This window comes from Orcinus orca, chromosome 6 (genome assembly GCF_937001465.1).
Source record: "Orcinus orca chromosome 6, mOrcOrc1.1, whole genome shotgun sequence".
Taxonomy (NCBI): Eukaryota; Metazoa; Chordata; class Mammalia; order Artiodactyla; family Delphinidae; genus Orcinus; species Orcinus orca.
The window spans coordinates 113,818,695-113,844,863 of record NC_064564.1 but is presented as its reverse complement, the minus strand read 5'-3'; the positions used below and the strand labels follow the sequence as shown (position 1 = coordinate 113,844,863).

Here is a 26,169-nt window from a genome sequence, read left to right as displayed (position 1 = left end):
TCTCATACATTCCCCTTGCTGCGGGTGGTCTGCAAGCCGCCCCCAGGCCACTCCGCCCTCTCCCCCACCCCCCACAGCCGCAGCCGCCTCCCCCTGCCTTGAGAGGCAGGAGAAGCGTCAGGGGAGCCACAGCAGCTGGCCTGGCAGGAAGGGAGGCCGCGTGCTGTGTGCGGTGCCTTCTGCCGCCACTGCCAGCCGCAGGCAGAAGCCGGGAGACCTCTGGAGACCACACGGGCCACCCCTGTCCTCTGAGTGAGAATGAACCCAGCTCAGGAGCCCCAAGTGCAACAACATCAGTGTTACTAGAAATTAAAACTGAAAACCAGCTAACGATAACAATAGCTAATAATGACAATGCCATCTAGTATGTGCCAGGCTCTGTGCTAAAAAAAAGAAACCTACACACGGGATCTCCCCAGGGGCCATGAGGAGGTCTGCGGCTCTTCCCATGAGGAGACGGAGCGTCAGAGGCGACAAGGCCACGCAGCTCAGAAGTGAGAGGTTATCAAAACCTGATCAGCCAGACTGCAGAACCCAAGCACTTAACCAGGTGCAATCCTGCCAAAAGAATGGCTCCTGAGCTGAGACACCGCCTGGGTGGTATGGACATCAAAGCCTCAGGGGTAACGAAGGGACCTGAGAGGGCTTTGGCAGCTCAGGATCTGCTGCGGTAATTACAACACTGCCCTTTAATTAGGGTAATTACAACACTGCCCTTTAATTAGGCTTCCCCCACATTCCCCAGCCCACTGAGCACAGCTCAGCCTTATCACAGGCTCAAGGAGAGGCCCTCTCGCCCCCCACCCCACCGCCCGCCGTCTGCGCCCACAGCCAAAGCCCCAGAGCACTGAGCAGGCCCAAGAGGAACCCAAGAAGTCACTGGTGGGCCAGCTCCCAAGAGACGGCTGTCAATCCCCAGCACAGGCCTGGCTCCCCGCAGTGACAGAACAGGACCTCGGCCTCCCAGCAGCCAGCTAGGGTCCAGGGGCATGAGGGCTATGCCAGCCTTGCCAAAGGTGGACGGACTGGGCCAGGGCAGGGCCAGGCCTTACCCGACAGACCGAAGCTACGGCTAGAGAGCTGGGTGGACAAGGCACTGAGAGGCTGCTCGGGCCTGGGGTCTGAGATAAGATAAAGCTCAAGGGGGCTCTGGGCTGCCTGGGACAGGAACACAGGAGGCCGCTGGAGGCCTGGCACCGGGGCTGGGATGGCATCCAGCAAGGGCCGAGAGCTTGCCCGTGCCTATCAGCCTCCCCACAGCTCTCACCCTCCCTCTACAAACAAGCCGGTCTTTGAAACACAGCCAAAGAGCACCAAGCAGTGTACGCCCTGCAACTCAGCATTTCCACCTCTCGGAATGAATCCTTAGGAAAGAACGCCCACAGGTCTATGTGCGAGGGTGTTCAGAGCAGCAATGTTTAGGGAAATAACCTCAAAGTCTAAGCGGGGGACTGTTTAAACCAGCGAGGGCATGGCTCAGGGGGCAGAGGAGCCCCCGGGGCAGGTCTGGGCGACAGTCCCCTCGCTGTGAGCAGCAGGCTGCCCTTGGGAGCCCGTCACGGGGAGGAATACAGGGCGCGGCCAGCGTTTTTGTTCGTGTTATACACGTTTCTAGCAGTAATCTCTTTTTTTTTTTTAAGATTTTTTTGATGTGGACCTTTTTTTTTTTTAAAGTCTTTATTGTATTTGTCACAATATTGTTTCGTTTTATGTTTTGGATTTTTGGCCGCGAGGCATGTGGGATCTGAGCTCCCCGACCAGGGACTGAACCCACACTCCCTGCACTAGCAGGTGAAGTCCCAACCACTGGACCGCCAGGGAAGTCCCCTCTAACAGTAATCCCTTCAGTGAGCATATTTACCTCTTTTGTGATCATTTTTAATTTAAAAAGTTACATACAGACACCAGTTGACAAAAATGCAGGCTAGGGAATTCCCTGGCGGTCCAGTGGTTAGGACTCCACGCTTCCAATACTGGGGCCCGGGTTCAGTCCCTGGTCGGGGAACTAAGATCCCACAAGCCACACGGTGTGGCCCCAAACAAAAGAACAACAAAACGAAACAAAACAAAAATGCAGGCTATGAAACAGCTTATATACCTTGATCTCAATTTTATAAATACACATCTATTCACAGATTTTTTTTTAATTAGCAATGCAGACACTAAAGTGTCAGCGGCACGCGTGTCTGGGCGGCCTTAGTTTCTGCAGACACTAAAGTGTCAGCGGCACGCGTGTCTGGGCGACCTTAGTTTCTGCAGACACTAAAGTGTCAGCGGCACGCGTGTCTGGGCGGCCTTAGTTTCTGCACTGGGCCCACTGTGGGCTCCTGACAGCTGTTTTTGGAAAGACCCGGCCCGGCAGGCTCCTGCCTTTGCCTACCTCGGAGACTCTGTACTCGAAGCTCAGCTTCTTCCCCTTCACACCTTCATTGAGGGTGAGGATGAATCCGATGTAGTCAGCGTACGCCTGCCAAACAGAGTGGGGGCGGGACGTGGAGAAGGGTGTCAGAGCCCCACCCTCTACACCCTTGCCAGCCCCCAGCTCCACCCAGTTACCAAAGAGCTCCAAGCTGCCCCCAGCTCCCACTCCAACAGCAGGAGCAGCAGAAAGATAACGCCAAGCACCCAACCCTGACCCTCCATCCAAAACCACTGGCAGGCCAATGACCACAGTGACACCTGGACCTCCAACCAGAGTCTACTGTGCACTCACCATGGCTGCCAGCAGTTTCTTTATACAACAACCCCACAAGGTAGACACTATCATTGTCCCCATTTTACAGATGAGGAAACCAAGGCTTCAGGGGAAGTGACTCCTAAGACCAAGGTGTCATTAGACGTGCAGCTAGGACCCAGCCAGCCAAACTCCAAAGTAGAGCGGCGAGTACGCCACCGTTATACTATACCACCAAGGGTCCATCCCCTGGTAACTTTCCAGATGTTTCCCCCACCAGGCAGGCCAGGCTGCGTACCTGCGTTGCAGATGCCCTGCTCCCAGGAGATGAAGTTGCTTTCTGCCCATGGCCAGGTCTCCCAGCACACCCATCCCCAGCTTCCAACTGGGCAACCTCTTCCCCACGGGGCTGCAGGTTACAGCCAGCACAGGGCCTAAGAAAGCACTGAGGTGCAGGCCCCTGTAGAGGCAGCTCCTGGCAGCAAAGCAACTTCTGTGTGGCCTTGTTTCTTCTGCATCCCTTTTGCCTCTCACTTTCTTGCCTCCTCTTTATCCAACACTTAAGGATGTCGGGGGGCGGGGGTGGGGGTGGGGAGACTTCCCTGGCGGTCCAGTGGTTAAGAATCTGCCTTGCAATGCAGGGGACGCGAGTTCGATCACTGGTCTTCGTTGAGGGTGAACTAGATCCCTCATGCATGCCGCAACTAAGACCCAGTGCAGCCAAAATAAAAAGAAATTAAAAAAAAAACCAGGCAGAGGGCCAGATTAGGCTGCCCACCTACAGCCTAGAGCACAGCAGCTCAACCCATGGGGCTCCAGAGCCAGGCAAGCTGGAGACATAACTCTTTGGACTCTCATCTCGACCACTAACCGTGCCTTGCTAGATGTCTAAATGTCTTCACCTCCTGGCCTCAGTTTTCTCAATTTCAAAATGGAGATGACCTCAGAGTCCCAGGGTTTTTGTGAGGGTTAAATCAGCTACAGTAACTGGAGCATCATAAACACCCAATGTTCTTTGGAAAACATCTAGGGGAAAGCAAGGAACTAAAGCCACGTTTGGATTCAGACAATCCTACAGGTTCGGGGAAGAGAAAAGTGGTGGCTCTCAACCTGGGTGAGACGGCTCCCAGGAGACTTCCAACATGTCTGGAGACATTCTTGGTTGTGATAACTGGGAGGAAGGCTGCTACTGACACTGAGTGGGTAGCGGCCAGGGCTGTTACTAAACATGCTACAGTGCACAGGACAGCCCCCTACAGCAAATGATTATCTGCCCCAAGTGTCAACAGTGCTGAGCTTGAGAAGCCCTGAGGCAGAGCAACCAAGACGATGAAAGGACTCGAACCACATCCTTTGAGCAGCTGAAGAACTAAGGCGTTTATCCCGGTGAAGACTTGGGGGAGAAAACAACTCAGAAAAGACACGATATCCATCTCCAGATATGTAAAGGGCAGGCTTGTGAAAGAGGAGCCAGACAGGCTAGCACGACCCCGGCCCCAACAAGGCGGCGAGGGCTCGGGCTCAGCGTAAGCACAGCAGACTCCTCACAGAGAACCTGCCGAGCTTGCCAGGACCCTGGGCCACCCTTCTACACAGGGGACACTCCCCACTCCAGCTGCCCAGGCCAGGTGTAGGCAACTGGATGGAGCTGGACGCAAGGCCTTCCCTGAGAACTTGAAATTGGCTTTCTTTTTTAGTCCCAGTCTTTCCACAGCCTGTACCAGAAGCCGGGAAGGTACAAGCTGTTGTCTTCTGCCTACCATGAAGACTGAGAAGCACAGAAAACTGGGATCCCAGCTCCCTGGCGTTTTAGACTCAGCCACCCCCCTGCCCTAGGTTTCCATGTGGTAACCTCCTCTCCCTGTGATACACTGGCTCCCAGACTTGCTATTACTTGCAACCAAGCATCAGGGTGACCCACTCCGTCATGTAGGATGTTCAGCCAATACAGTAACCCCCAAGGGGCGATGGCTTACAAGAATCTGCAGCAGAACTCTCCATGGTCAGCCTCACCCCAGCCCCCAGAGACCTTCCCACTAAAGCATCCTGAGTACTGCCCCTGAGGGGGAAGAGACAGCCAGCTCCCCTGTCACCTCTTTCCATAGCTTCTAAACAGCTCTGGCTCCAAAAGCAAGAAGGGTCAGGAGCTCACAGCCCCACTCAGGCCTAGAAAACCACTGTCTTTGAAGAAGCCCAAGTTTCTCATCCAGTTCTGACCCTACAGTGCAGACACCATTGGTACCTGAGAACGCTTCCATTTGCCCATGTCTGGAACAGTGTGGATCTCTTTTTTTGGAATGATGAAGTTCTGAGTGGCTGGAGGGATATCCTCCGAAGAATCTTGACAAAGAAAATGAAAAAGCAATCAGATAAATAGAATCCTTCCCTCCCAACACACACACACACACACACACACACACACACCACACACCCCCCACACACACACCCCACACACACCCCACACACACACCCCACACCACACACACCACACACACACCACACACACACACCACACCACACCCCCCACACACACACACCCCCCACACACACACCCCACACACACACCCCACACACACACCCCCCACACACACACCCCCCACACACCACACACACACCACACACACACACCACACCACACCCCCCCACACACACACCCCCCCCACACACACACCCCCCACACACACACCCACACACACCACACACACACCACACACACACACACCACACCACACACACACACACACACACACTTTTAAACCAAGACTCCACCGCGCAAGCCCTAGCATAAAGCAGACACGTACTCCCAGGATAAAGTACTGGCTTGTTAAGCCAAACCCACTGGCTTCCTGCCTTTCCGCACTCTGCCAGGAGCTGGGCAATCCTGGCAACCCCCTCAACAACTGATACGTCCAGTGGATCTGCCATGCCCTCTCCTCCTGCTTCCCAAGCAGGCAGAAAGGTTAGAAGAATAAAAGCCAAGTTGACCTTTTAGACATAAACGGGCAACTCAAAGAAGAAGAAGGGGAAAAAAAAAAAAAAGGCCAAGAAACATTTGAAAAAAATTACCAACATCCCGAATAAGCAAAGAGATGTAAATTAGATGAGACTGCTTTTCTAAATCAGGTTGGCAGATTAAAAACATCTGGCACTGATTGGGGAAGGGGAAACGGGAACTCTCCTGCACTGTTGGTGGGAGTCTTAGATGGTAGAATCTGCTGAGGGGGCAACTCAGCACTGTCTTTTGAAGTAAAAACTGCACACTACACCCACTGAGCCGACAGGAGGAATCAACCCTACAGATGTGTCCGCAGAAATAGACAAAGATGTACATAAAAGTGCTTACTGCATCGAAAAAAATTAGAAACAACCCAAATACCAATCAAGAAGGGGATGGATTAATAATGATGCGCCCGTATGACGGAAATCTTCCTAGCTTTTGAAAAGAACAAAATCTAAATTACTGACATGAGAAAAACAGCCTAAATACTAATAAATGAATAAACAAAACTGCAGTATATTATATACAATATAATCTTACTTTTGTAAACGAAAAATTTACATACTAATATAAATAACACATATACCTATTAGCTTATGCATTGGAAAAATCTAAAGGATTAAACACCAAAGTTAATAGCTGTCATCTCTAGGAGGTAGGATTTATAAACGACTTCCACTTTCTAAGCTACATATTACTTTTTTTTTTGCTGTACGCGGGCCCCTCACTACTGCCGCCTCTCCCATTGCGGAGCACAGGCTCGAGACGCGCAGGCTCAGCAGCCATGGCTCACGGGCCCAGCCGCTCCGCGGCATGTGGGATCTTCCCGGACCGGGGCTCAAACCCGTGTCCCCTGCATCGGCAGGTGGACTCTCAACCACTGCACCACCAGGGAAGCCCTACATATTACTATTAAAAACTGACATTGTAGTACTTCTGTGGTCAGAAATAAACTATTTTAAATAGAGTTTCTGTATTTTCACAAGCTGAGGGGAAAGGAAAACACAGGGTAGTTTGTGTATCCCATTTAGCTGAAATTTATGTTTTGCTGCATAAATCTTTTTGTTTGATTATGGGACACTGCTTTCTGAAATCTGAAAAACTCTGAGTTCCAAAATACACCTAGTCCCACAGGTTACAGGTTGGGAGGTGTGGCCCTGAATCTACTATTGGGGATTTGTCAGATTAGTAAGCCCCTTCCTTTAAAAATGAAAACTCTCAAAAAATAAAAATAATTTTTAAAAAAATAAATAGGGCTTCCCTGGTAGCGCAGGGGTTAAGGATCTGCCTGCCAGTGCGGGGGACACGGGTTCAAGCCCTGGTCCGGGAAGATCCCACATGCCACGGAGCAACTAAGCCCATGTGCCACAACTACTGAGCCTGCGCTCTAGCGCCCGTGAGCCACAACTACTGAGCCCACGTGCCTAGAGTCCGTGCTCCACAACAAAGAGAAGCCACCGCAACGAGAAGCCCATGCACCACAACAAAGAGTAGCCCCCGCTCGCCGCAACTAGAGAAAGCCCGTGCGCAGCAACGAAGACCCAACATAGCCAAAAATAAATAAAAATTTTAAAAAATAAATTTATTAAAAAAAAGTAAATAAATGAAAATGAAAACTCCCCAAGAAGTGTAAAGGACTATCAGTCACTCACAATGTAGTATAAATCTGTTCCATTGCTGTCCTCCTAAAACCTAGCTCACATCAGCTGCATGGAGAAAAGGGAACAAAGACCTAAGTAGGTTCTAGAACATATGACCTTTGGGGGACTAGAGCCTGCCTCGAGAGACCCTGAGGAAAGGAAAAGTGCCAGGAGACGTGGAGACCTAAGGAGACAGAGAATCTGGGATAAGACCAAGGCAAACCTCTGCCTAATTCAAATTCAACCCAGGGCCCCAAAAACCAGACCGGAAACTCTCTTCCTCCTCCCACCTGTTCTGCAAGTCCTGTTCCCAGAACCTTCAACTGACGACCATATTATTAATAAATTGCTACTTCAAGTAAGATGCTAAACTAATAGCTTTGTAGGTCAGGCTGGTAACCTAACCGCATTGTTTTTATGGGAAAATGTGTTCTACATTCCAAATTATCCATTTGCAAATGATCTTTGGGAACAGAGCCCTTTTCTAACTTTGCAAGAACTGTTCCCTGAAAGGGACTAGCCTTGCCCACGTTACTTCACAGGGCTGGGCCCTGTTCCCAGAGGAAAGGCTACTTGGAAGTTTTGGGACCAATCACTGATGAACACACACACACACACACACACACACACACACACACACACACACACACACACACACACACACACACACACACACACTTCGCCAGAACATGCAATCCCAAATCAAAAAGACAAGACTTCAAACTCGAGACTGTGATCAGTGAGGTCAGACCCACAGCCTCTCTAGCCTCAGATTATTCCGCCTCTGACAAAGGTGCCACGGGACAGCTGGATCCCCTACAACCCCTCAGTATAAGATGGAAACCTCCAGAGTTTTAGAGGTGTTCCTAAAAAATCCCACAGGGTATAATATGTTATCACCTACGACTTGGGAACCTGTCTACATGTTTAACCTGTACCATCTTTGAAAAGGATAACAGCAATCCAGATTTACTGATTACCCCCACGCCCCATGATTTGCCCACACCATCGACGGAACACACGCTACCAGCTCGGTGAGGAAACTACAGTAGCCCCATTTTGAAAGATAAGAAAACAGGCTCACAGAGGCCGCAGCGTGCCAGGTAGAGCCAGGTCTATGTAACTCCAGAATCCAAGGTTTTCATCACTACACTGTCTGAGTTAAGCAGTTCTTTCCACTGCTCCTAAACATCCCTTGTTTCAAACTTCAAAGAAGGAACACCTCCTGGGAACCCGAATCTTCTCAGCCATAGATAACCTCCCTGAGCCTTCCTCGGTCTCAGTGCACAGGTTCTCCCCCCACACCTCCCACCGCCCATCTTCACAGACACATTCATCTCACTGATAATTCTGGTTGTCTTATATAGCCTGATGTCATTACCAGAACTCCTAAGGGCACATGCACAGAAGTTTTGTACCAAACAAAATAAATGTCAGGTTTCAAATGCCTTAACAGACCATACCCAGCTCTTTGGGTTTTTTTTTTTTTTTTTTTTTTTTTGCTGTTGTTGTTTTTTTGTGGCGGGGTAGGGAGTGGAGGGGATGCCTCTTTTGATCTTCAAAGTTTCTCCCTCCTGAGACCTTCCCAGAGGTCATAAAAGGGGAGACAAGGTAGAAGGAACAGTGAATGGTTTCAAAACATTAGCTGTTTTGAAATAGCTGTTTAGCCAACCTATTTGCACCTTTGACAGAATTTTAAAAGTCCTTCTTGGCTCAAGGGAGGGGACGGGGAGGGGTCAGCAAACACCCTTCCATTTCCCCACGTTACCGGTCTAAGAGGATCCTTTCCCTCGCACCTCCATCCCAGTTATTTGAGATGCACAGTGTAAATAAAAGTTACAGATGGTGATGCCACAAAGAAAGTCGTCTCTTTGCACAACCAGCGTTTTTAAATCAGTGGTTTAGAGGACCAAGGGTAGTTTCCGTCGATAACTTCTTAGCCACTGAAACTCCGGAGCCCGGTCTCCAAGGGGAAAAGAGAGCAGGTGATGAGGGGGAGTCAGGGCCGAGGGGTCGAGGCAGGCCCCACGGAGCACCAGCCCCCAGCCCCAGTGCAGGGTCTAATGAAGACAGCAGCCGCCATCCCTGCCTGCTTCCCCGCCAGGTCAAGAGCTGACTTTAGCAGGAGCAGCCCAGGTGTGGAAAAGGCCTCCCCTTCGGGCCACGGGGCTGCCCGCCCGACCCTCGGGCAACTCAGGCTCCCCAAGTCCTGGCGTTACGCCCCACCCATCGCCCTTTTGTAGTCCCGGGATCCTACCCTCCCTCCAGATTCCCCAGCACTTCTCCCTCGGGGCCCAAGAGCGTTTGCCCCTCGAGTTCCTCCACCTCCCGACCCTCCTCCCCTCGCTGAGCGACCCACACACCGCACCCCACACACCCCACCCCGTCCCCGCCCCCACGCCTGGCACCGCCCCCGACCCCCACTCCACCGCGGCCCCTCCGCCCTACCTGGCTGCGACCGCTGCTGGCCCTCAGCCATCTTCCTGCCGCCAGGCGCCGGCCTGGATGCCTGCAGTCCCCTCTCACCTTTCACCCCCGCACCCACCCTGCCTCTCCCCGGCCCCACCACGCGCTCAGAGCTTTCCGAAGAGAAATGAGCACCGGCCGGCTAGAGCCGAAAACCGAGAATTAGAGTCACCCCAGCGAGGACGCCTGCCATATTGGTGCGGGGCACTCAGGGAGCACGCCCAGCAACGGCCGACTCGCGGCGGCCGCGCTCACCCGGAGGCGCTGGACATGTTGGTGCGGGGCGCCGGAGAGCATGCGCACCAACGGCCGGTTCGCCGCGCGACTCGCCAACCGCCTGCTGGGAGGGCCCTGGGAGCGCGGCAGCCATGCTTTTGCTGGGCGGTCCCCACCTGTCATCTAGTAGCGTGACTCTGACGCTATCCCTAGGACTAGTAGAAGACATTCCCTTGTCAACATGGTTGTGTTTTCCCACCACTCTGAGAGCAGCGGTCGAGGGCACCAAAAGGACTGAGAGGGATGCACACCACTGCCTCCAACAGTTTGGACGGCTTATGGAGGTGGGAGAGGGCGAGCTGGACGGCAGCCTCCGCCTTGCTCCCCTTCCAGGGTTCCACCACCTCGCGGGGTCCCCAACCGCTAACTGCGCCCTGGTCCCGCCCCAGGCCCCGCCCCACGCTCTCGGCTGGCCGCCGGGGCCAGCAACTGGCCCGAGGCCGCGCCCCAGGAGTCCGCCTACCCCGGGCCGCCTGCCCGGCCCGGTGGGTGGGCGCGGGGCCGCCTCTACCGGCTGGCGGCAGTGACTCGACGACCTTGGCCCGGAGGCTCTAGCGGGAACCCACCCACGGCGGCGGCGCGGACTTTGCCCAGCGCGGGGGACGGAGCGGACCGTGTGTCCGCGGGCGGGCCGCAGAGATGTTGGCCTTCGCTGCCAGGACCGTGGTGAGTGCGGCCGGGAAGCCGGCCTAGCGGGCCCTGGACCGGGCGGGCGGGCCGCAGACCGGGCCAGCAGCGCAGCTACGCCCGAGTGGGAAAACCGGCCGTCAAGGCGCCGCGGCCCGGTGCCTGCAGTCCAGCGTCACCAGCAGCTGCTCGGCCGGGCTCGGCAGGTGGGTTAACTCCGCTTGTCAGAGGGGGAGACTGAGGCTTAAGGTCAGAGGCTAGATCGAAGCCACACTCTGTGGCGCCAAATTCCAAAGACCTGGCAGACACAGTAAGGACCCTGGCTTCGGGCAGCACCTCCACGTTAGGCCCGGAGCCAAGGAGCGGAGAGACCAGGAGTGTCTCCTCACGGTTATTCTCTGCCTCACACACCTGTCGCACGCTCAGCCTGAGCCATTTCTTCCCTGGCCAGAGCCACGTCTCCAACCCCATCCAGTTGGTCACCTTCCCCGGGTTTATCAAATGGCCCCTGGGGTATTGTGTGTGGCCAGAGACACTTCAGTGAGGGCATCAAGCTGGGCTGCTCAGAAAGTCCTCAGAATTGGCAGAAGGCAGCAGGTGGTAGCCCCATGCCCTCCCTCTCCACCAGTCACTCGCCCAACTTGATTAACAACCGCACACCCCCATGCCTCCACCCCTACCCCCAATCTTCCCCCGGAGCAGCTTGGAGCAGGTAGTGCTGCTATCCTGACTTGGATTCCTTTCCTCTCTACTCCAAGTATATCTCTGTTTGTATCTCCCTCTGTCTGGGCCAAGAAGGGTATTCAGACACTGCCAGGCCCAGAGGGCTGAGGTATCCATGCACCTGCCCAGAGGCTTTTCCAGATTTTCCAGGACCTCAGAGCTCCATCTCATCCTTGCCACTGCCACCTGAGCTCTGTTCCCATCCCACAGATGGCCTCTGGGTCATATTCTAGGACCTGCTAAATGGCCTGATCACTTTACTGCCAAGAAAACTGAGGCAAGGGGAGACTTGGCCAGCATCCCCGGACTCAAATCTAGTCCAGTCTCAAAGCCAGCGTTCTCTGTTCTGGGTTATTTATTGATTTATTTGTCTGCACTGGGTCTTAGTCGCGGCACTCGGACTCTTTAGTTGCAGCATGCACGTGGGATCCAGTTCCCGGACCAGGAATCAAACTCGGGTCCCCTGCATTGGGAACTCCGAGTCCTTTCCACTGCACCACCAGGGAAGTCCCTGGTTTATTTTATTTTATTTTTTTGCGGTACGCGGGCCTCTCACTGTTGTGGCCTCTCCTGTTGTGGAGCGCAGGCTCAGCGGCCATGGCTCACGGGCCCAGCCGCTCCATGGCATGTGGGATCTTCCCAGACCGGGACACGAACCTGTGTCCCCTGCATCGGCAGGCGGACTCTCAACCACTGTGCCACCAGGGAAGCCCTCTGGTTTATTTTTAATGCCCAAAGGTCTCGTAACCCCCAGCTGAATGAGCCACAACTCAAGAGAGCCAGGCTTTGGTGGCAGGGTGGCCCAGAAGGGCCCCAAGAGTCTTGGAGGGAAATGTCCATTTACACTCCCTTCCCAGTGTCTGCTCCTTTGCACCAACCCCTGTTTTCAGGACTATATTCAGGGTTGTAGTTTAACCTCAGCGGCCAAGCAGTTTCTGTCCTCCAGCCAAGTTGTCCCTCATCAAAAACACCTATGCAGATTCTGACAGGTGCATTTTTAAAACCTCTTGGCCTGCCTCCTTGGCATTGGGCCCACCCAGGGAAGAAAGGGAAAAGTTTTCCAGGTTTCCTTCTACTCCAGTGCACACCACCAGCCCTCTCACCTCCTCCCCATTTCTCCACTTCTGGAAGCTCAAGAGGGTGGAACAGCTGCTCCTGGGACAGCCATAACCCCAGATGCCACCACAGCTGCTGTAGCCAGCGCCGCTGCCCCCTCTGCCTCCTCCTGAATCTTGGCTCTTGTCTTTTCTTTCCAGCCCGGGCAAGTGGCTGCCTCTTGCTAGGTTCTGCTCACCCACTTGGTAGCACAGTTAGGCTTAGAGATCCAGCCCAAGGCAGACAGACAGGGCTCAGAACCTCAGTCCTGCCATGGAGGACGGGCAGCAGAAAGAGAAGGTATGAAACGGAGCCTCTGCCGCTTGCCTGCCCACTGCTGCCAGCAGCCTCGGACCCTCCTGTCTCTCTTTCTGTCCGCCTCCAGAGTCTCCAGACTCTCTCTCTCTGTCAGCTCTCACCCTCCTTGCCAGGCCACTCAGCTCTCTCTTGGCACAGCGCTGCCCCCATGCCACCCCTGTCCCCACCCCACAGACAGGAAAAAGCCCAAGACCTCGCCCTCACCCAGAGGTACTGTCGTCGTCTGGCCCTATCTGATTTTTTCTTCTTTCCTCCCATGTCTCCACCTGGTAAGGATGGGAGGAAAGGAGGTGGGGACCTCCGGGAGGGAGTGGTCACCTCACTGCTGGCTGGCTCATCGTCCCAGGGTGAGAAAGGTGGGGCCCTGTGCATCCAATAGGTGAGAGGTCCCTCTGAGCTCTGCCACCCCCAGTAGGTGCCGTTCATCCTGACTCGGTTCCTCTGAGTGCTGCCAAGATCAGTGGCCACTCCCCACCCTCCTCCATCCCTACTTACATCTCCTGGCTCCTAAGAGGTGGAGACACCTACAGCTGGAGAGCTGGGAAACCAGGGCAGTCACCACCCAAGAGGCCGTCTCTGTCCCCAGGAGTGGGCACAGAAGTGCCCAGGACTTCGGCTTTGGGATTGCCAGGGCCTCCCAGAGCCGGTGCGAGAATGAGTGGGATGTTCTGCCGCCTGCAGGTGAAGCCCCTGGGCTTCCTCAAGCCCTCCTTCATGATGACGGTTTCCAGTCGCTTTAAGACACACCAGGACTCGCTACCCCGGCTGCCCGTGCCCCCGCTCCAGCAGACCCTGGACCATTATCTCAAGGCGCTGCAGCCCATCGTGAGCGAGGAGGAGTGGGCCCAAACCAAGCAGCTGGTGGAAGAGTTTCAGACCGCGGGGGGCGTAGGGGAGCGCCTGCAGAAGGGGCTGGAGCGCAGGGCCAGGAAGATGGAGAACTGGGTGAGTGAGAAGGCAGGGGCACACCAGTCCCCTTGACTCGCGTGCAGGGTTAGGGGAACAGGGCACCCCCACCCAGAGACCCTGGGTCGTTGTGAGCGTCCCTCCTGTGGCCTGTTGCTGGCTGCACACCCCAGATTTTCCAATACGGGCTGCTCTGGTGCAGCCATTTGCACCACAGAGTTTCTTGAGCACTTACTCTGTGCCCGGCACCAGGCAGGGTGCTGGGAGAGCAAGAGGGGCGCCGTCAGGAGCCTGCGGGAGCTGACATTCAAGTAGGGCAGGAGGAGGACACGCGCAAGTGGACGAGGTCTTCTCAGCCAGTGACGTTCTATAGAAATGAAAAGGACGATGCGAGAGTGAGAGTGGAGAACAGTAGCATCTTCATTCTGAAGGGGCAGAGAGGGCAGGGAGGAGGCGGTGTTGGGTCTGAGACAGACAGAGGGAACAGCACGGGCAAAGGTGGCAACAGCTCGCGCGTTCGGGGACAGAGGCTAGAGTGGAGTGCAAGGGCAGGGCGGGGCCCCCAGGAGAATTCGGCACTTGGACTTGAGCTCAGTGGGAGGGGGCTGCAGGGTGATTATATTGACAGTGACTCATTGTCCTGGTTCTGTGTCTCAGTCAGTCACAAAGTTGTGTTCAGCGTGTGCAGATGCCCCGGGCCCTTGTCTGTGCGCATCTTACACCTCAACGTGCAGTTAGAGAGGACTGCCCTGCTGCTGGGAGGGAAGCAGGGTGGGACAGGGAGCCCGGTGGGGAGAGGGTGGGAAGTCATTTGGTCCAGGGTATATTTCGGGGGTGGACAGCCCTGTCCTAAAGCAACTGTGTGGGTGAAGCGAAGGGGAATGTGTTGAGAGAGGGGTGAATGAGGGAGAAGCGGGTGTGCAGGAGAGGACCAGAGCCAGGTCTGGCCCTACAACGTGAGGGGCGCTGTGAGGGAGCGGGTGGAAGGGTGGGGGCTGCACAGAGGAGGTGGGAGTCATCAGCTGGCAGAGGGCACAGATGAGCCTTGGCGGGTCAGGGCCTTGGACCCTGGAATCAGGGTCTCAGCAAGTCTGAGACCTGGCAGTTTTCCAGCTTTCTTTAGCCCAGAACGACTGCTTCAGACAGAATCTGCTGGCTAAAGGGCTGGGGTCACCACCCCCTCGCCACTCACAGGGCTCTTAAGGGGCTCTCCCACTGCCCAGCAGATTCTCACGGAGGGAATGCCCACATCGATAGGATCTCCCCTTGACTCCCGAGCTCGGGTCAGAGGCTCTGAGGTCCTTGGTGACCTGAGGGCTCCTGGCTAAAGGCCAGCCCAGCCCGGCTGTCCTCAAGGGGAGGGAGTTCCTGTCTGCCCCTCCCTGATCTACAGATGAGGAAACTGAGGCCCAGAGAGATAGATTGAAATCCCAGAGGCACACAGCAGCTCTCCAGGAGGCTCCGAGTTAGACAGGAGGGTCTGGCTGATCAGGGGCCGTGTCTCCAGGCCACAAATCAGCAGACAGCAGTCGCCCACTGGCCTGCTGTGCCACCCGGGCACGTTGTCCTCCTTCATCCCTTGCCAGGGGCCCAAGGCCAGCAGTTTCCCAAGGGGAGTCTGTGTGGTGAAGAGGCACGTCCCAGTGCTGTTTAAGATGGGATGCGGAAGCACGGTGGGGCCTGGGTCTCCAGGGACTGAGGGACCTGCCACAAAGAGGCACATTGGGCCTGTGCTTGGGGGAGTGTGTAGTGGGGGCGATGTTGCCATCAGCACCTGAGGTACAAGGGTGACAGTCACCTGGTTGTCCCAAGACAGGAGCCTTTAGCGCATGTCCGTGGCTAGTCCCCAGAGATACCCTGCCCTGGGCGGAGGACGGCCAGCCCAGTAGAGACGCAACGTGTCACCTACATCTTGTCACTAGTGCAATGATTTGTCTTTACAGTGAGCTCCCCAGATTACCCTGACCTTGAGATCCAAGTGGGTGTCCATTCCCTAGTATGACAGCAACAAAACTGAGGCCACAGAGGACCAGGATTCCTGAGGGCTCTTCTGAACCCCGGGCTCCTGCCTACCTGGACAGTGCCTACCTGAGATGGGCAAAAACTCATTCATCAGATATTCTTTTTATATAGCTTTCTCTGTTTTCCTTTCTGTCTATCAGACAGACGTTTTTATTTCTAAAAGTATTAAAATCATTGACCTGAAACATGTAAGATAAGGAAAAATGGTTGATATTTCCGCCTCTGTTCTTGCCCCCACCCCAGGTTTCCTGCCAGTCTTTGCTTCTTGGCAGTGTTGCCTGATTTCCCTCGCTAATGCTGATTGGCTCCATCTAAAGGGAGGATGATGGGATGCTGCTGGGTTTAAGGGATTGGGCGGGGTCTGGATCTGAGCATTCACTTTGAGAATCTGTGCTCCCTAGAGGGGACAGAGGGTGCCCAGCCAGGTCCACTGGCCCTGGTGGGGAAGGGGCAACCTGGTCCCCGTGCACCCCTCCTCACAGGCTCTGGCCTTCCCCCAGCTGTCCGACTGGTGGCTTAAAACAGCCTATCTCCAGTACCGCCAGCCCGTAGTCATCTATTCCAGCCCTGGTTTGGTGCTGCCCAGGCAAGACTTTGTGGATCGGCAGGGCCAGCTCAGGTGAGTGGCCAAGGTGGGCGTGGGGCTCTGGGCTTTCTGCTGGGAGATCGGAAGGGCCCCGGCCCTGTTACCTTTCATCCCCACAAACAGCCTTAGGAAGTAGGGAGCGTCATCCCTGTTTTACAGGTACGGAAACAGGATCGGAGCAGTGAAGGCACCTGCTCAAGATCACCTTTCGGGATTGGCTGACCCAGACAGGAAGCAGGATCTTCCTGGCTCCAAAGCTTCATAACTGTTAACCACCAAACTGCAGACTGGGGCCCCTCCCTCCTGCTAAGCCTGAGGCCACCCCTCAGCCCAGTTCTGGCACCTCACCACTCCTTCCTGCTCGCCTCCGCTGGCCACAGGGGTGACCTTTGTACACAGTCCTCTTTCCACATTTGGCCATGTCACTTTGCCTTGGCCTCTGTTCCAGTCCTACCAGGGGTAAAAATACCAGTGACGGGGATCTCCTGCCCAAGGACTAGACACTCACGGCTATCACTGCTTCTCTTAAAGGGATCAGGGCACCCCAGGAAGGGCCAGGGGTTCAGGCCCAGGAACTCTAGCCAGTGGGCCCCATGTTGGAGGCCAGGAGCACCCCCAGGCTTCGGGCATGGTTGCCATGGCCCAGACAGTCCAGGGATGAAGGGCAGGATGAGCAAGGTGGCCTGGGGGCCACAGAGGCCCAGAAACAGGAAGGGATCTAGGAGAGGGGAACACGTCACGCCACTGCCCTCCCATTCACCCTTCCCCTACCCCCGCAGTCCTAGGTCCCTCCATGACTGATGCCTCAGAGCAGGGTGACGGCCTTCCAGACTCCAGGCTGTGGATCAGGGCCTCAGGCCCGCTGCGGTGGAGTCAGAGGGCACTGGCTCATAACCCAGCCATAATCATGCTGCTGTCCCTGCCAGGCGCTTGGCCGCACATCTCCCTAATCCCTTTCCCTAGAGATTACGTGGGCTGGGACTGGAACTCCTTCAGGCTCTCTGTAAGCAGGAGAGAGGAGGAAGGTAGTAGGTCGCTTCCCTGGACTAGGCTGCGCCCATCACCCTGGCGTCTCTGACCCAGGGACCTCCTTCTGGGTGTCCACACAGCCTTCTGATCTCTAACTGGTCCCTCCAGGTTCGCTGCCAAATTAATCGAGGGTGTGTTGGATTTCAAGGCCAGGATTGACCAGTGAGTGGCCCCGCCCCCACCCTGTCTCCTCCCACCTTGACTGCCTACCTGCCACAGCCCCTCCAGCCGGCCCCGCCCTACCCTAAACCGGAGCCCCCTCCCCGCACCCCGCACCCCCTGCCGGGGTGCTGAGCAGGCCCAGAGCTCAGTCGCTTTCACTTCCTGTTGACCCAGCCTCTTTGGGGGCTGGGGAGACAGACCTGGGTCCTCCGCTCCAGCCGCCGTGACCTCCTCCGGGTGGTCCTATTCCAAGAGAGCCCTGGAATTGGCGTCCCAGCCAAAGAGGACCCCGCCCCCCCGCCGCCCCCCACCCCGGGGTTGACTTGCTGCTTCATCTTCCCTGTGGCAAACTGAAGCCCAGAGAGGAGAAGGGAGTTTCCAGGGTGACTCACGAGCAGGGTGGATTTCGGGCCTCCTGACCCAGTCGGGCTCCAACAGGCCCCCCTGCAACCGACCTCACGCTGAGGGGGCGGGGGGACACGAAGGGGCCCAACACTGCTTGCGTGAGCCCCACTGCCTGACCAAGCCCGCAGCCATAGCCAGCAGCTCCCTGTGGGTCCCGCCTTCCTCCCTGTCCCTCTGCCCCTGCAGCGAGACCCTGCCCGTGGAGTACCTGGGGGGAAAGCCGCTGTGCATGAACCAGTACTATCAGATCCTGTCCTCCTGCCGCGTGCCGGGCCCCAAGCAGGATTCAGTCACCAACTTCAGCAAGACCAAGAAGCCACCCATGCACATCACCGTGGTGCACAACTACCAAGTGGGTGGGCCCCCGCAGCCTTAGCCCCCGTGGTGCACAACTACCAAGTGGGTGCCCCCCCCCCGCCCCGCAGCCTTAGCCCCGCGCTCGGTTGCCCGGAGGAGAGGGGCGGGGCCGAGAGTCAGCTTCCCCAACACACCTGCCCATGTGCCCCCGGAACAGGCAGGCCCTGGGCCTCTCTCTGCCCTGGGTCTCCAGCCAGGCCCCGGCCTGGGGGAGGCCAGGAAGGGCTATGGGCCTGGGCAGCCTGGGGAGAGCAGTGCAGGGACCTCCTCCCATCTCCTCGCCCTCAGCCTGACGCCATCCTCTCAGCTGGGCTGCCCAGGCCAGGAGGAGGCTATGCTGGGAGGTGACTGCTGCCCATCTGAGGCTCCCACGAACCGCCTTCTCTCCACCTGCCTGTGCCCGGACAGTTTTTCGAGTTGGATGTGTACCACAGCGATGGGACGCCCCTGACCTCGGATCAGATCTTCACGCAGCTGGAGAAGATCTGGAACTCATCACTGCAAACCAACAAAGAGCCTGTGGGCATCCTCACCTCCAACCACCGTAACTCCTGGGCCAAGGCATACAGCACCCTCATCAAAGGTACCCCTGGGATGGGAGGGGAGGCCCACACCAGGCCCTGGGCAGCCACGTGTCTCACTGAATCCTCTCAACTTGGAGCGGGTGCTGTTGGCCCCATTCCACAGAAGAGGAAACTGCAGTGCGGTTGGGTCCAGTTAGTTTATTCTTTCTATTAAGTAGCAAGTTGCCGTGAGAATGCAAGTCCTCTGGCTGAGGAGCCCACCTCCACCTTCCCTCCAAGTCCCGTGTTGGTCAGGAGCATTGTCCCCAGAGTCAGCCCCCGGGTCGGATCCCTGACTGCCTCAACGGCTCTCTGCGTGACCTGGGCTTCTGTTTCCTCCTTTCTGAAGTGGGTCAGGTGTTAGCCCTGCCTCACGGGGTGCCGTGGGGCCGCAGGCCCCTGCCAAGTGAAGCTCCGGAGGCCTCCCCAGGCCTGGCCCCCATGCCACCACACACACACGCACACACACATCCCCACAGACAAGGTGAACCGGGAGTCAGTGCACTCCATTCAGAAGAGCATCTTCACCGTCTGCCTGGACGCACCCATGCCTTGGGTCTCGGAAGACGTGCGCCGCAGCCAGGTGGCTGGCCAGATGCTGCACGGGGGTGGCAGCAAGCTCAACAGTGGCAACCGCTGGTTCGACAAAACGCTGCAGGTGAGGACCTGGCAGGGCCAGGGCTCCCGCCCAGGCATGCACCCAGCCTTGGCCCACTGCTGCCCCGGGACTTCCTGCCCCTCCCCTGGAGCCCGGAGTCCCTGGCTTCCCAGCTTGTAAAGCAGCGGGGAAGCCAGAAGGTGGGCGGGGCTATACCTAGCAGCAGTCAGCCTGTCATTACTGGGCCTGGCCTGGTAACCCGCGTCACTCCTCCGACATATCCATCAGCAGATCAGAGAGAGCCTGGGATGTGGGGCCAGGCAGAGTGGCCCAACCTTGGTCGTGACTTTCCCTCTGTACCTGTAAAATGGGGTGGTAGGACTCGCAAGGTCGTTGCGAGGACTCGGAAAGGTCTGTTTAGCACGGGATGTGCTTAGCGTGACCTGGGACAGGTGTTCCAAGGCCCCCAGTGAGTGTTAGCTGTTAGGAATAGCAGTAATAAGTCAGCAGAACCCCTTGAGATGGTTCAGGGACGCCCTACCCATGGGACCCAACCGGAGAGTGGCTCCAGGGACCTGGGGCTGTCGGGGTCCCCATTCTCCTCTGCAGTTCATCGTGGCAGAAGATGGCTCCTGTGGGCTCGTTTATGAGCATGCGGCAGCAGAGGGACCCCCCATCATCACCCTTGTGGACCACGTCATTGAGTTCACGTGAGTGTGGTTCGCCCATCCTCCAGCCAGTTCTCCAGCTCCTGATGACAGGTGACACAGAGGCGACAGAGTAGCCCTCAAAGGAGCAACGGCATTCTCCCTTATACCTGGGAATCTGTTTCTTCAGAGGAAGCCAGAAGAGGGCATGGGTTTTAGAGTCGATCAAACCGGGGTTTGAATTCTGGCTCTGCCACTTCTCGGTCTTGTGACCTTGGACAAGTCCCTTCCCCTCCTCCGTTTCGCCATTTAAAAGCTGAAATGAAGGCAGTTCTCAGAAGAACAAACCCAAGAGTCTCCCTGGGCTGGTCCCCGCCAGCTTCGGGGACCCATCCTAATCCCGGGGATGGACCCAGGCTCCTGAGACGCCCGGCAGGAGGCTGAGACCCCCACGTCCTATGCAGGAAGAAGCCCAAGCTCGTGCGGTCTCCCATGGTGCCCCTGCCCATGCCCAAGAAGCTGCGGTTCAACATCACCCCCGAGATCAAGAGCGACATCGAGAAGGCCAAGCAGAATCTCAGCATGTGAGTGCTGGGTGGCAGGCGGGCGGGCCCGGCCCTCTAGCCAGCACAAGAGTCAGCTCTGCCATCGTGCCTGGCTGGTTCTGAGACTGCCCTCGGCCCCTCCCTGGGGCTGGCAGAGGCTGCCCGGTGTCTGCTCCTCACCCACCTCCCCCGACCCCCAGCATGATCCACGACCTGGACATCACGATGTTGATGTTCCACCACTTTGGAAAGGACTTCCCCAAGTCTGAGAAGCTGAGCCCAGACTCCTTCATCCAGATGGCACTACAGCTGGCCTACTACAGGTGCGCCCCGCCCCCCACGAAGGAGGGATGAAGCCTGGGGGCGGAGGCGGGGGGACCTGCCGGGTGTGCTCAGCCCACCTCCCACCCAGGATCTACGGGCAGGCGTGCGCCACCTATGAAAGCGCCTCTCTGCGCATGTTTCACCTGGGCCGTACCGACACCATCCGCTCGGCCTCCATGGACTCACTGACCTTCGTCAAGGCCATGGATAACCCTGATGTGACGGTGAGAGGTCCGGGGCAAGGGTGGGAGAGCTGGGTTCGAGCCTTCTCCCTTCCTGCTCATTCTGTGAACACGCAGTGAGCACCTATTGTATTCCAGTCCTGTGGTGGATACGGGGCATCTAGGGGGAGATGGAGCCATGAATTTATCAGCGTGGAGCTTTCTTTCAGCCAAAGAGAAAAGGAAACTGCAGTGGACCCTTGAACAACGTAGGGGATAGGGGCACCGCACGGTCAGAAATCCACATGTAACTTTGTAGTCAGCTCTGTGTCCATGGTTCTGCATCTGCAGGTTCAGCCCACCACGGGTCATGTCATACTGTCGAATTTATTGAAAACAATCCATGTGTAAGTGGACCCGCACAGTTCAAACCCGAGTTGTTCAAGGGTCAGTCATCAGCAGTGAGCACTTGCCCTGTGTCAGGCCTTGGCTGGGGGCTGGCCAGAGAGATGGCAGCTCCAGTTCCTGGTCTCAGGGAGCTCAGAATCTAGAGTGGGGAGTGGGCCACTGAGGAAGGTGGCAAGAACAGGAAGCTGCAGCTCCCTGTCCCCTCCCCCTGCCCAGGAGCACCAGAAGGTGGGGCTGCTGCGGAAGGCCGTGCAGGCCCACCGAGCCTACACCGAGCAGGTGAGCCGGCCCTTCCTGTCCCTGCTTGCGTGACCCGGGCATTTCCCACTGGCCTGTCCACCTGCCTGTCCATCCCTGCAGCCAATGGCTGCTCCCCTTAGCATCAGACACCCCTCCCCTAAGGCTTGGGGCACTTGGAGCAAAGCTGAATGAACATCCCCATTTTACAGTGGGAGAAACCAAGGCGAGGCCCAGTGGCTGCCCGGGTCGGCCTCTGGATCTTGCGTCATCAGGGCTCCCCCGATGCCCCTGGAGCCCAGGATGCTGAGGGTGTGCACGGGCTGGCAGACAGCAGGGTTCCTGCCCTCTGACAGCTTGGGCTGCAGTCAAGGGGTGGAGGTCTGGTTCCCATCCTGGCCCTGAGCGCTTGTACGTGCCAGGCTTTGCCTATGTCACATGCAGAGGTCTATCTAGATCTCACTGCCGCCCCGCAAAGGGAGTTTAGTGACTGTCCCCATTTCACAGATGAAGACACTGAGGCTCCAAGATGTAAGTGACCTGCCAAGGTCCCTGCCAGGATGAGGCCACCCAGCTGCAGTCCTGTGCTCTTAGGCTGCACCTTCCTGCCTCCCTGGGTGGGTCCCTGGGCCTCAGTTTCCCCATCTGTGAAGTGAGGGCTCTTCTGCTTGGCTGCCCTGGTCTCACGGGTCTGAGGGGCCAGTGAATGGAAGAGGCATTGCCGCCATGGGCTCCTGAGGAGGGCAGCGGTGCCTCGTGGGCCTGAAGCCCCTGTTCCTGACAGCTCCCCTTCCTGCAGGCCATCCGTGGGGAGGCCTTCGACCGGCACCTCCTGGGCCTGAAGCTGCAGGCCATCGAAGACCTGGTGAGCATGCCCGACATCTTCATGGACACCTCCTACGCCATCGCCATGCACTTCAACCTCTCCACCAGCCAGGTGGGCCACTGCCCTAGGTGCCCTGGGGTGGCAGGGAACAGAAGCCACTAGAAACTGGAGCCGGACAAAGGCTGCACTGAGTGGAGCCGAGGTCCAGAACACGGTCACTTGGTGGTGATGTGACGCACACAGGCGCACTCCCGAAGCAGCTGAGCTTTGGAGGAGGAGCTGGGGTCGGGGGGCTTCGCTGCAGCTCGGGCAGGCCGGGAAGGAGTCAGGATCCCCCCCGCCCGCTTTCATTCATTCACTGATCAGATGTGAAGGAACGTCTGATCCATGCCAGCCTGTGCTGGGCACTGGGGTAGAGCAGGGACAGACCACTGCCCCTGCCCCCAGGGGCTCACAGTCCAGACAGGAAGCACAGGGAATGAGACAGTCCCCCCTCAGGGACGTCAGGGAAGTCTCTGTAGGGAGGTGACACAAGAACTGCACCCCAAAGAATGAAAGGGAGTAAGCTGTCGGCTGGAGACGAGGAGAGGGCGTCTTAGGCAGAGCACGGTGGGAGCCGACGTGGAAAGGCGGGCTGGTGCCGCGACGGGGCTGGGATGAGAGCCTTGGTCCTGTGCCATTCTCAGGTCCCTGCCAAGACAGACTGTGTCATGTTCTTTGGGCCTGTGGTCCCAGATGGCTACGGTGTCTGCTATAACCCCATGGAGGCGCACATCAACTTCTCCGTGTCGGCCTACAACAGCTGCGCAGAGACCAATGCGGTCCGCCTGGCGCACTACCTGGAGAAGGCGCTCCTGGACATGCGCGCTCTGCTGCAGAGCCACCCCCAGGCCAAGCTCTGAGCCCCGCTGCTCAGGCCTGCCGGTGCCACGGCCAAGCCGCCTTGGGCTGGCCCACCCACCGGGCCCTACTCCTTCGCTCCCTCTCCCCCTGGGCCCCCGCAGATCCGACCGAGTCTGGGATGGCATCCCCCAGCGGGGCCCGCGGGGCCGAGCTGAGTACCTTCCGTGGGTCCTCGCCAGCACCCGGGCTGAGTCCAGAAGCTGAGCAGGAGGTCGGGCCCGGCGCCCAGCATCTCACCCGCCGTGGCCTCCTCCTGGGAGAGGAACCAGCCGAGCTCATCCCTCGTCAGGGTGGGGACTGGGGAGTCCCTTTCTTACTAGCTCAGCTCTGCCCAGGTCCTCCCGTGTACGCGGCCAGGCTTGGGTCTGTACCCTGATCCCTAAGCTCCCAAGGACCTAGAGACAGGGTTACCTGGAGCTGGGGGCCTCCAGGCTTCCCCAGGGCTGAGGGGCCAGGGCGCAAGGTGTGCTGGTGGAGGGGAAGCCCACGCTGTGTCACAGCACCGTCCCCCGCGGCTCCGTGCTCTCCTGGGTGACGTGGCTCACAGGCCCCAGCTCGCTTGCTTCCACACAGCTTGATTCCTGAACCATGTCCTGGTTGTATAACAGTATCACGCGAGGCAGTTAATAAAGGGGAAATTTGTTGGGAAAGAGTTGCTTCAGCCGAGGAGGCAGGCAGGGTGCGGCAGATGCCTGGCTTTGCCTTCCTGCAGCTTCCCCCGCATCTGGGAGCTGGTGTCCAAGCAGCCAGTGGGCCCAAGGGGAGGGCTCCCAGAGGAGCGGAGCTCTCAGGCTTGGGTCAGGAAGCCAAGGGCCAGCTCGGACCTCAGGGCTCTGGGCCAGGATGGCACCAGACCCAGGCCTGCGTTCTTCATGGATACCTCCCACCTACCCATGACTTGGGCCTCTCCAGTGCCATGGGCTGTGCGCCGGGACAGCCCTCCCAGGGGACTGTGGGGCCCGATACCCTCGAGTCTGGTTGTCTGGGCAGTGTGGCTGACACCCAGGGCCCAAGGCCTCATCTGCTGCCTTGCACTGAGCCCAGCAGGAGTGGTGGCTGGGCAGCCATGCTGACCCCAGCCCCAGCCACTGCCTGGGACCACCAGGCACCAGATCATGTGGCCACCCAGTCCGAACATTGTATCTGTCCCCAACCCCACGCACCTGGTACGGGCAGGGTGTCCTGCCAAAGTCAGCTGGGCTGCCTGTGGAGAGCGGAGGGACTCTGGCCCTGAGGAAGACACATGTGAAGCCCCAATTGGAGGATGCCAAGGGTGGGAGAGGCTACCCAGCCTGTGGGCGCGGTGCTTCATGGCCTGGCTGACCTGCGGTGGTCACTGCAGGAGGCGGGTCCTGAGGTGGTGTCCGTTTTGCAGATGACGGAACAGGCTCGGGGAGCACGTGCCACACCATGGGGCGAAGCCTCGGGGAGCAAGGAGTAGAGCCCAGCCCATGGGGGAGTGGGTGTCACCCGAGGCCTGGCTGCTCCTTGGGACCCCGGCAAGGCCGGCAGGGTGGGGTATTGCCAGGGCAGGGGTGCACGAGTGTCCCTTCAGGGACCTCAAGCAGGAGGACCAGAAGAGAGTCCCACCTCAACAGCACAGAGGCCTTGCTCTGCAGCTGGGGAGCGGGGCGGGCCCCTGGTGTCCGCAGGCTGGGTCTCAGGAAGCGGGGCCCGCAGCAGGAGCTGAGCGTGCCCTGTGTGAGCAGCGCTAGGGCGGAGCTGCACCGACCCAGCCGGGGGCAGGCAGGGAGGGGAGACAGTGATGCAGGCCAAGGACACTGCAGTGACACACACCCAGGACTCCTGAAACTCAAGTTCTAAGAACTGTATGGGTCTGACCGTAAGGCAGGATTTTTTCCCAAAACGTTATCCTTCAGAAGTGAGGTCATTCCGTTGCATTTGAGTTGCTATAGGTCTCATAACACAGAGGCTCACTCGGTTCTTGAGGACAGCAAAGTACCGCTTGGGGAAGACACATGTAGCACCTAAACAACCCCAGTCAGTGTCAGATGGAATGCTTAGAGGTCCCCGGGTGGAGCTTCTGGGGGAAAAAAGTCAAAAGAACGATGAAGATGTAGTAATTATTCCTGAGGGTGTGATCGGTGGCCTCACACTTTGCAAGTGTTGAATGCAGGACAAGCAAGTGTCTTACGGGTCTCTGGACATGAGGGGAGGTAAGTTTGGGGCAGGTCACATACTCCTACAGGAGCGATTTTTAAAATCCAGCTGTCTGAATGTTACACCAGTATGTTTGGAATAAAATTTCAAGTACACTGTCATGCATGAAATCCAGAAGGTGCTGCTGTATCCCAAACTGCCTGTCTAGTGGACCCAGGAGAACTAGGTCAGCAGACCCAGAGGTTGCCCAGGGACAACCAGACCCTGATGCCAATGATGCGGAACTTTTTTTTTTTTTGCAAAATGAGTGAAAAAGAACTGTCCTCAATTTATGTATTTTGTGTAATACAGCATTTGAAATTTGAGAATAATAAAATTAATAATAAAGATTACTTGGCTTTTACCTAGGTCCTCTAAAAGTTTGTCCGGGTTGGCATGAACTTGATTTTGCTCTCTCCATTGGGAAAGTGCAGTGGCTGGAATCAAGGGCAGGCCTGGAGCAGAGCCCCAAGGTTGAGTGAGGGCTGGACGCCATGGGCCAAGTTAAAGGCT

At 57.1% G+C, this 26,169-nt stretch overlaps 2 protein-coding genes across 7 annotated transcripts in view; one reads left to right on the top strand and one right to left on the bottom strand.

The window, feature by feature from the left end:
• PTPA (protein phosphatase 2 phosphatase activator) overlaps nt 1-10,000 on the bottom strand; it is a 40,401-nt gene extending 30,401 nt beyond the window's left edge. For 2 of the 4 annotated variants that reach the window (XM_049711849.1, XM_004269112.4), the window contains exons 1-3: nt 9,761-10,000; nt 4,917-5,014; nt 2,381-2,467 (exon numbers count right to left, since the gene is read on the bottom strand). In XM_049711849.1, coding sequence (XP_049567806.1) covers nt 2,381-2,467; nt 4,917-5,014; nt 9,761-9,791 — 216 coding nt within the window. In that variant the 5' untranslated portion in view covers nt 9,792-10,000. The remainder of the gene's footprint in view (nt 1-2,380; nt 2,468-4,916; nt 5,015-9,760) is intronic. The other 2 variants (XM_049711850.1, XM_033426999.2) reach the window with 1 other exon arrangement.
• Nucleotides 10,001-10,187: 187 nt separating this feature from the next.
• CRAT (carnitine O-acetyltransferase) lies at nt 10,188-26,020 on the top strand. 3 transcript variants are annotated; one of them, XM_033426997.2, is made up of 15 exons: nt 10,188-10,720; nt 12,661-12,799; nt 13,499-13,762; nt 16,246-16,364; nt 17,469-17,522; nt 18,114-18,279; nt 18,693-18,867; nt 19,327-19,505; nt 20,055-20,155; nt 20,557-20,676; nt 20,838-20,960; nt 21,050-21,185; nt 21,747-21,809; nt 22,567-22,704; nt 23,280-26,020. In XM_033426997.2, the coding sequence occupies exons 2-15, from the start codon at nt 12,773-12,775 to the stop codon at nt 23,493-23,495; spliced, it is 1,881 nt and encodes a 626-aa protein (XP_033282888.2). In that variant the 5' UTR covers nt 10,188-10,720; nt 12,661-12,772; the 3' UTR covers nt 23,496-26,020. The 3 variants fall into 3 exon arrangements, with proteins under 3 accessions (XP_033282888.2, XP_004269163.2, XP_033282889.2); XM_004269115.3 differs by lacking the exon at nt 12,661-12,799; XM_033426998.2 differs by lacking the exons at nt 12,661-12,799; nt 21,747-21,809; nt 22,567-22,704; nt 23,280-26,020 and adding an exon at nt 21,474-21,630.
• Nucleotides 26,021-26,169: the final 149 nt, after the last annotated feature.

What these genes read in the sequence shown, in the direction of transcription:
- CRAT (XM_004269115.3), top strand. Translation starts at nt 10,694, where the DNA reads ATGTTGGCCTTCGCTGCCAGGACCGTG. An exon ending in CCGTGGTGCACAACTACCAA is followed by an intron (nt 18,280 to 18,692) that starts GTGGGTGGGCCC and finishes GTGCCCGGACAG; the next exon opens with TTTTTCGAGTTGGATGTGTA. An exon ending in GCCAAGCAGAATCTCAGCAT is followed by an intron (nt 20,677 to 20,837) that starts GTGAGTGCTGGG and finishes CCCGACCCCCAG; the next exon opens with CATGATCCACGACCTGGACA.